Source organism: Malus domestica, chromosome 13 (assembly GCF_042453785.1).
Source record: "Malus domestica chromosome 13, GDT2T_hap1".
Lineage (NCBI taxonomy): Eukaryota > Viridiplantae > Streptophyta > Magnoliopsida > Rosales > Rosaceae > Malus > Malus domestica.
In genome coordinates, this window is record NC_091673.1 from 40,566,334 (window position 1) to 40,575,843 (window position 9,510).

At 39.7% G+C, this 9,510-nt stretch overlaps 1 protein-coding gene across 1 annotated transcript; it reads right to left on the reverse strand.

Moving 5' to 3' along the window:
- Positions 1-524: 524 nt before the first annotated feature.
- On the reverse strand, positions 525-866 carry LOC139190988 (uncharacterized). The gene has a single exon (XM_070811483.1). The coding sequence runs from the start codon at positions 864-866 to the stop codon at positions 525-527; it is 342 nt and encodes a 113-aa protein (XP_070667584.1).
- Positions 867-9,510: the final 8,644 nt, after the last annotated feature.

A 9,510-nucleotide genomic window follows, 5' to 3' on the forward strand; every position in this document is an offset into this window, starting at 1 on the left:
CACACCAAAAACAATTAAACAAGCAACAAATAAAAATGACAATCATGGCAAAATAAAATTGCAGAAAAGGGAAGGTTTTTAGGAACGCAAAACATGGGTTGCCTCCCAAAAAGCTCTTGCTTTAACGTCTTGCAGCCGGACAAAACTTCCTTTTAAGCTTGGATTGGGCCCACGGCACTCAGTGGGATTTCTTCCACAATCTGCGCCACATCACTCTCATAGTATAGCTTCAGGCGATGCCCGTTCACTTTGAATTCGTCGCCGTTCCTTAAGCTTTTAACTTGGACTGCACCATGGGGAAAAACATTAGTGACAACAAATGGCCCAATTCACTTAGACCGTAACTTACCAGGGAACAATCGTAGACGGGAATTGAATAGTAGCACTTTCTGTCCAATTGAGAATGTTTTTCCCCGAATCATTTTGCCATGAAACGCCTTTGTTTTCTCCTTGTAAATTCACGCATTCTCATAGGCTTCGTTCCGTATCTCCTTAAGTTTATTCAGTTGGAGCTTCCTATTCATTCAAGCAGCATTTAAGTCCAAATTGAATGTTTTCACAGCCCAATGTGCTTTGTGCTCCAGTTCCACAGATAGGTGACACGGCTTGTCGTAGATTAGTCGAAATGGAGACATCCCTAGAGGTGTTTTGTAGGCAGTGTGATATGCCCACAGTGCATCTTCTAAACGCAAGCTCCAACCCTTCCGGTTTAGCACAACAATCTTCTCCAAGATTTGCTTAATTTCTCTATTCGAGACTTCGGCTTGGCCACTTGTTTGAAGGTGGTATGGCGTGGAAACCCGATGCTTCACATTGTAATTTTTAAACAGCGTCAATGGTGCGATTGCAAAAATGGGAGCTTCCATCGCTTATGAACACCCTCAGCATGCCAAATCTCGAAAAAGATGTTAGCCTTGAAAAATCTGCCACCACTCTAGAATTGTTAGTACAGGTGGCTTTGGCTTCCACCCATTTTGACACATAATCAACGGCTAGCAAAAATATAAGTAAAACCATATGAGGGTGGAAAGGGTCCCATGAAATCCATACCCCATACATCAAAGATCTCCACATTAAAGATGGGAGTTTGCGGCATTTGGTCCTTAGCACCTATTGTACCTGTTCTTTGGCATCTATCACAAGTTATACAAAATGTTCTAGCATCCTTAAACAATGCAGGCCAATAGAAACCACTCTCTAAAACCTTAAGGGTTGTCCTTTGGGTGCCAAAATGACCCCCACATGCATAACTATAGCAAAATGCAAGAATTGAATTAAACTCGGAATTGTGCACACATCTACGAATAATCTGTTCAGGACATTACTTCCACAAATATGGATCATCCCACACATAAAATCGTGCATCATTTCTGAGTTTATCACGCTTGTATTTATTTAGAGTGCTAGGAACTTGTTTTGTGACCAAATAATTGACCAAATCAGCATACCAGGGCTCACTTACCTCTAGGGATAGCAATTGCTCGTCAAGGAAGGTCTCTATAATGGGTAAGGAGTCCTCCTCGTGTACCAAATGGCTGAGGTGGTCAGCCACCATGTTTTCACTTCCCTTTTTGTCTCTTATTTCAATGTTGAACTCTTGAAGTAAGAGCATCCAACGAATCAGCCTTGGTTTGGCCTCCTTCTTGGTGAGAAGATACTTCAATGCTGGATGGTCAGAATATATAATAACTTTAGTGCCCAGTAAGTATGAACAAAATTTATCTAAAGAAAATACAACTATAAGAAGTTCTTTCTCAGTGGTAGAATAATTCAATTAAGCATCGTTTAGGGTCCGGGAAGCGTAGTGGATGACGTGGGGCTGTTTGCTCCTCTTTTGGCCTAAAACAATACCAATGGGATAGTCGGATGCATCACACATTAGCTCAAATGGAAGGCTCCAATCCGGTGGCATGATGATGGGGGCCGAAGTCAACATGTCCTTGAGGGTTTTGAAAGCGGTCTCACACTCCTTGTTGAACTCAAAGGCTACTTCCTTTTGGAGTAAACGGCAAATGGGTTGAGCGATTTTTGAGAAATCCTTGATGAATCTCCTATAAAATCCTGCATGGCTAAGAAAAGAACGAACCTCCCTCACCGAAGTGGGAGAGGGTAAGTGACATACAAGATCTATTTTAGATTTATCAACCTCAATCTTTTTTTCTGATATGATATGCCCCAAAACTATACCATGTTTTACCATAAAATGGCATTTTTCCCAATTTAAGACAAGATTAGTTTCGATGCATCGTTGTAAGATCAAAGTAAGATTATTCAAGCATGCATCAAATGAGTCACCAAAAACACTAAAGTCATCTATAAACACTTCAATGATATTTTCCACAAATTCTGAGAAAATACTTACCATACACCTTTGGAATGTGGCTGGTGCGTTGCATAGCCCAAATGGCATGCGTCGATTGTTGGAAATGTGCCCTAAAGCCAATCATGTGATGATACTTTACGGACATTTCACATGTTAAACTAATCTAGTTTTACATATAAAGGGCAAAGATTATTGTTTGAGTCGTCTCATATAAATGTTATATGCTTAAACGATAAAGTCCAAGGAATATGTGATTGGGAGAATGTAATCTAATGAAGTTAGATTCATGAGACCATTCTTTCGTAGACACATCCTAAACGTTCCTGATCATAGGATTGCCAATTGGGCATTGACAGTCCGTTAAGATCAGTACGTACTATGTCTTCTCTCAGGGAGAGTGATCAGTCTCGAATCATTGGTGTGTGTGACATCAAGACAAGTACGGTAGGTGCTCAATAGAGAATGAGTTCACTGAACGCGATTAACGAAGAGTTCTCATATTCCATGTCACATGAGAACTCATGGTTGGGATAATGCAAAGTAGTCCTTTGACCTGAGGCATCATAGTTGTCTTGTGGTTAAGTCCTTGATCTTTGATTATGTCAAAGTCACTCCATCAGGAGGGTGTCCACGACATCGTTGGGTTCAAGCCACTTAGCTATGGAGACAAGTTAATGCGCAACAAGGGATCTCTAACCTTCAAACCGTTTGAGGGAGAATACTCTCTGATATGATTTGAATCTCTGGCCAGAGTATGAATGAGATTTGGGAATGCGTTCCGAATCACATTCAAGGTAATCATATAAGCACAAGACACACATTGGATAGTAGACATGAGCAAATAAACTATCAAACCAAACAATGTGGTCAAGAGTATTAGATTAGAGAAAGACCGTATTGCATTTGTAATCCCGAACTGAATAGGTTCTCTAACCTCTTCTGATTAGCTTGGGTAACCATGATATGCTGCTAGGTGTCACTCATGGTTTGTGGAAGCCCTAAACGTGTGTAATCACTAAAGGGAGAATTGAAAATAGTTTCAATTCACAATCGATGTAAAATGGTTTTAATCGCCCACTACCTCGCTAAAAGGAACCTAATGGATCGCACACCATAAAAGGTAGAGATTGGAGATTAAATGGAAATGAGTAAATGATTAAATGGTTTAATCATTTATTTATGGCAAGGATTAATTAATATGTTAATTAATCAAACGAATAAGTTCGTTAAAGACTTCGGGATAGTTTTGGACCTTAAGGCCCAATGGGCTTCGAACGTCAAGCCCATTAACTTAAGTTGTATGACAATTTAATGAATAAAGATTCATTGAAGCCCAAAAGCCCAAAACTCCCTAAATGGCCGGCCATAGTGTGATGAATTAGGGTTTTGGTTCTTTAGGTCACTTAAAGAAGTGACTATATAAATGACTTTATAGCCAAATATTCATTAAGGATTAAAAGGGTTTTATTTTGGGGAAAATTGGTGAGAATTGTCTCTCCATTTCTCTCTAAAGAGGCCAACACCTTGGAGGGTACATCTAGCAATCCTACTACTCCAAGGTCACTCATTTCTTCTACAATCTAACCTTGGTGAAGAGACTTAGAGGTTCTCAATTTTGGGAACTTGGAGAACCTATTCTTCCATCCAAATCCATGGATCTAAGAAGCAAGGAATGAAGGCCCTATCTCTTTGGGTGATTAGCCTTTGCTTATGCAAAGAGGAATCTACAAAGGTATTAATTTCAACTCACTTTGTTTTGAGTTGATAATTGGTTCACCAATCTACTAGGCTTTGAATTTCATGGTAATGTTTTGTTTTTGAGTGCATACAAGCATGATTCCGCCTTTAATTGTTAATTGCATGCTATATGATGTTGCTCAAATGAACATGTTTTCCCAAAAGATTTCCTTCATCGATAAGCAAAGGTACCAAAGGGACATGTGAAGGTAGTCTTTTTTTGGTCATCAGGAGCTATCACAATCTGATTATACCCCGAATAGCCATCAAGAAAAAAATAAAATGAATGACCAGCTAATCTTTCCAGCATTTGTTCAATAAAGGGCAGCGGAAAGTGATCTTTTCTTGTCGTAGCGTTAAGCTTCCGATAGTCAGTACAAACTCTCCATCCGGTTTGGATTCGGGTGGGTACAAGCTCATTATCTTCATTTTTTACCACAGTGACTCTGGACTTTTTAGGAATAACTTGGATCGGCAAGACCCAATGGCTATTAGAAATTGGGTAAATCACTCCACAATCTAGTAGCTTGATGATTTCCTTCTTCACAACGTCCATCATGGCTGGATTGAGCTGGCATTGTGCTTCTCAAGATGGTTTGGCTCCTTCTTCTAAGAGTATTCTATGCATGCAAGTGGTAGGGCTAATTCCCTTGATATCGGCCAATGTCCATCCAATGGCAGTTCTATATTCTCGAAGCACCCTAACCAACTTGTCCTCCTCTTATGCAGTGAGTGAAGAAGAGATAATGACGAGCATCATCTCTTGCTCTCCCAAAAACACATATTTCAAATGGCTAGGCAATGGTATAAGCTCTAGGGAAGGGGGCTGGATTATAGAAGGAAGCAACTTGTTAGTCGAATTGGGAATTGAAATTAGGTTAGGAGACTTACCAATATGCCTTAGATTTGACTCTAGGGCAGCAACCATCTCCACCAATTCGTCTTGAATAGGCACAGCAAGATGTTCCTTGTTGTTGTCGTGTGCATGCCTAAGTGCTAACCTTTCATTTTTGAGTCCAATGCTTTGCGTGAGAGTCTTTTCACGTGCATCCTCACTCAAATCATCAAGGAATTCTTGCGCCCACATCAATAGAGAAACAAGAGTGACCATCATGAGGATATCTCATAGCATCAGAAATATTGAAATCAATAACTTCCCCATCAAATTCCATGGTCAATGTTCCCTTGAATACATCTATCTTTGGACGGGCAGTCTTCATGAATGGTCAGCCAAGTAATATTGGTAATTGAGTGGAATGGTTCGAGTCTTTCATTTCAAGCACGTAGAAGTTCGCCGGAAAGACTAGATGATTCACCTGCACTAAAACATCCTCCAAAACACCTTTCGGATACGCATTAGATCTATCAGCCAGTTGAATGATCACTCCATCATTTTTTAATTCTCCCAAGTTCATATATGCATATATTGAATAAGGCATGACATTTATTGATGTACCTAGATCTAACATGGCAGATTCAAAGCAAGTATTTCCTATAACACAAGGAGTTGTAAAACTGCCTGGATCTTTGCACTTAGGAGGTAATTTTCGTTGCAACACAGCTGAGACATTCTCACTTACCCTTACCACCTCTTTTTTTGAAGCCTTCTTCCTTGTAGTGCACAGCTTCTTCAGAAACTTAGCATACTTGGAAACTTGTTTAATTGCATCTAGAAGTGGAATGTTGACTTGCACCTTTCTGAATGTGTCAAGGATGTCTTTGTCACTCTCATCCTTCTTTGATTGCATAAACTTGTGAGGAAATGGTGCATTGGTTGGAATGGAATTAGAAGTCATGGAATTTGAACCAAACTTACCTTTGGTGGTCGAATTAGGGTGTGTAGGTGGCTATGGCAAAGATTGCTTAATCCTTGCTGAGGGCAAGCCTTGTTCTTTCTCCTCAGATTGCATCTTTTCGTCCTCTTTTTGATTGGATTTAGATGGGATGGGATCAGATCTAGCTTCTTTTCCACTTCGCAAGGTGATGGGTTTGGCAGATTCAAAGCCTCCCTTTGGATTCACATCCGTCGAACTAGGTAACTTACATAGTTTTCTACTAAATTGCCTCATGAACTCAGCCATTTGTCCCATTTATCTCTTCAATTTAGTCACTTCTCAAGCTTGATTTTGCACTTCCTTGGCGTAATTGTGCATATCTTTGGCTTGATTTTCCTGACCCTTCGCCAACTTAGTTAGTAGCTAAATAACTTGAGCATTATCAAAAGACGAACCTGAGTTATTTTGGGCAGGTTGTGTTTGGGGTTGTGCGGGTGCATACGGCATTTGATAGAATCCCAGAGGTTGCTGTCTGAATGCACTTTGTTGTTGGGTTTGTTGGGGTTCCCTCTATTTGAAATTTGGATGATCTCTCCAACCTGGATTGTATGTATTCGAGAATGGATCATTCCTGTTGGTTTTGACTCCCAAAACCCACGGCGTTGGCAGGTTCCCACCCTCTGTTCTCGATCAATTGAGGGCACTTATCCTTGAGATGTCCATTCATTGAGCACACGCCACAAGTAGCTACACTTTGTTCTTTTGATTTTTCAACCACCTGTGAAAGAAGAGTAGTAAGATTAGCCATTTGATTTTGAAGTTTGGAAATAGCACTTACCTCATTAACTTGTTGCTGCCGTGGGTTCTCTCTTTGACCTACGCCTTCATATTGTTGAGCATTCAATGCTTGGTTAGCAATTAAGGTCTTGGCAACCATGGGTGTTTTGTCCCCCAAAGCTCATCCCGCTGAGGTGTCTAGCATTTGGCGTTCAATTGGTAGAAGCCCTTCGTAGAAATATTGAAGAAAAAGCTCCTCATTCATCTGGTGTTGTGGACATGAAGCAACAAGGGTTTTAAAACGCTCATAGTAAGTGGGAAAGGATTCACCTTGGTTTTGCTGAATGCCACTAATCCTTTTGCATAGAGAATGACTCGAGAAGTTGGAAAAAACTTCTCCAAAAATGCCCGTTTCATACTCTCCCATGATGTGACAGTTCCGGGGGCCAGCTCATACAACCAATCTTTAGCCTTTTCCAAGAGAGAAAACGTAAAAGCCTTCATTTTCAGAATGCTCCCATCAACATTCACAAGGGGTCATGCTCGAACAAACAACCTCGAACTCCTTCAAATGTTTATTAGGATCTTCCATGGACAACCCATGGAACTTAGGAATATGGTGCAATAAATTGGACTTTAATTCGAACTCGTCGGTCTTGTTTTGGGCCGACCTTGGATATTGAATGCGTAAAGGTAGAGCATTGTCCAATCCTGAAGCGGAAAGTTCCTTGATTGTTCGATTGTCTACTACCATATCTTGGACTTCTTCAAAAGTCCTTGTTGTGGCCTCCTCTTGCTCTTCTACTTTGTCTTTTTCAAGATCTGGTGCAGGTTGAGATGATTGGGGTTCTTGTTGATTCCTCGCTCGTCTTAAAGTTCGTTCAAAATCGTCGTCAAAGTCGAAGATGTGCTTATGAACAGGTTGAGAACTTCGAGTCATAAACCACCTAAAACAAGAAAACAAGTAAAATCAACAACTAGGAACAAAAACACCTGAAAATAAACAAAAAGAAATAATAAGGGATAATCCCCGGCAACCGCGCCAAAAACTTGATGCGAAAATTAACTTAACACACAAATTTAACCCTCTTTTGACAATTGTAGTACAAGTATAAGTAGGGATCGTTCTGGACCGGGGATTAGGAGGGCTTGCTAATAACCTCTAAACTGACTCAAAAACATAAAACTAAATTTAAAAACACTTAACAAGACTCACAAGACTTAAAGCAAACTTAAAATACTCAAAACAGCTTAAAACAACCAAATAAACTTAAACTAGACACTAGGAATGACTTTGGACGAAAATTGACTTTTACTTGAATCAAAACACTTAAGAACACAAACTAAAACAGATTTGAAACACTTTGAAACAAGAAACTAAAAGGGGGGTTTTGATTTGGTTGAAGTTGAAACAAACAAACAAGTATGAAAAATTAGACAGATTGTAAAACAAATGTGAGAAATAAGATGATGGATGGGATAGCTAGAGGCTTTTTCTCCACACATGATATGTATGCAAACAACTCGATTTCCAGTTACTACTTCATTGAATTATGAATGACAATGCTCCAAATTAACCGTGACATCACTAGTTAACTCTCAGATTTTCCTTGTTTTATTGGATTCGATGACATCATTCGACAACCCAAAACATTCTTCAAAAGTTCCCTACATGACATTATAATAGAGATACAATCAAAGATCATTATGTTTAATGAAAATCATAAGCATTGACAAAACACTTGCAACTATGACATCATGTCACTCATGCTAGGAATTGAACTTAACGCGATCGTTTATAAGCGACCTTCACTACATGTGAATATAAGTTTGTAACGATTATGTGAAACTTCCTTATATTCTAGCAACGGATTTATGCATGCCAATTAAGTGTCGACCCTTAATTAACAAATACAAATAAGTTATCAATCAAATAGTTAAGCTAATTGCATTCACAACTCAAGAGTTCATAACTGGAATTTATCAAATCATAATACACACATAATCATGGCTTTGAAATCACCCCTAGCTAAGAGGGGTTTAGCCACTCATATTCACAAGAAAATGAAAGAAAATGAATTTAAACATTGAAAACAAAAGAAAGAAAACACCTAAATGCTCCAACGATCCAAGTTGGACAGCAAGCACGTCCAAGCACTTTCCTTCCCTTCCTTTGCTACGGCACAAGGTGTTGGTGAGTGTTTGAAGGTTTGTTTGTATGGAGGAATGGATGTGAAGATGAATGGATGTGTTTGGATGAAGGTTGTATTGAAATGGGGATGAATGATCAAGCTAAAACTAAACTATATGGCTGCCACACACACTTCCTTTTATAGAGGAAGTGCACGGCATTGAAGGGAATTTGGTGGTGTTTGCAATGATTCAAGGGTAAAAATGAAGTAATGATGTAAAGCATGGGGGGGTAAAATGGAGTGGTGTTGTGGCAATGAGTGCATTGAGTGGTGTTTGAAATGATTCAAAGGTGAAAGTGAAGTGATGATGCAAAGCATGGGGGGTAAAATGGAGTGGTGTTACAGCTAGGGAACATGAATGATTGTGCACATGGTAGAGAAAGGAAAGAGAGGTGGAATGGTGCAGAAATGAGTCAAAGGTGCAGCAAGACTCATGATGCACGGCATGGGATTCCAAATGTGGTGGATGGTGCATCAATGAGTGCATGTAGTGGAGGTAAAAGTTGTATGAAATCTGATGGGTGATGGGGACAAGAAATATGCAACAATTGAGTGCAATGATTCAATGTTTTGATGCATGAAATCAGAAATAATGAAGGAGACAAGGGTGGTGCACGGCATGGGTGGAAAATGAGTGTAATGGTGCATGAAATGAGTGCAAGAAATCTGGTGCATGAATGGGACAAGGGTGATTATGCATGGCATG

Bases quoted from the DNA above. Each gene is read 5' to 3' on its own strand.
- LOC139190988 (XM_070811483.1), bottom strand. From the start codon at position 866: ATGGAAGCTCCCATTTTTGCAATCGCACCATTGACGCTGTTTAAAAAT.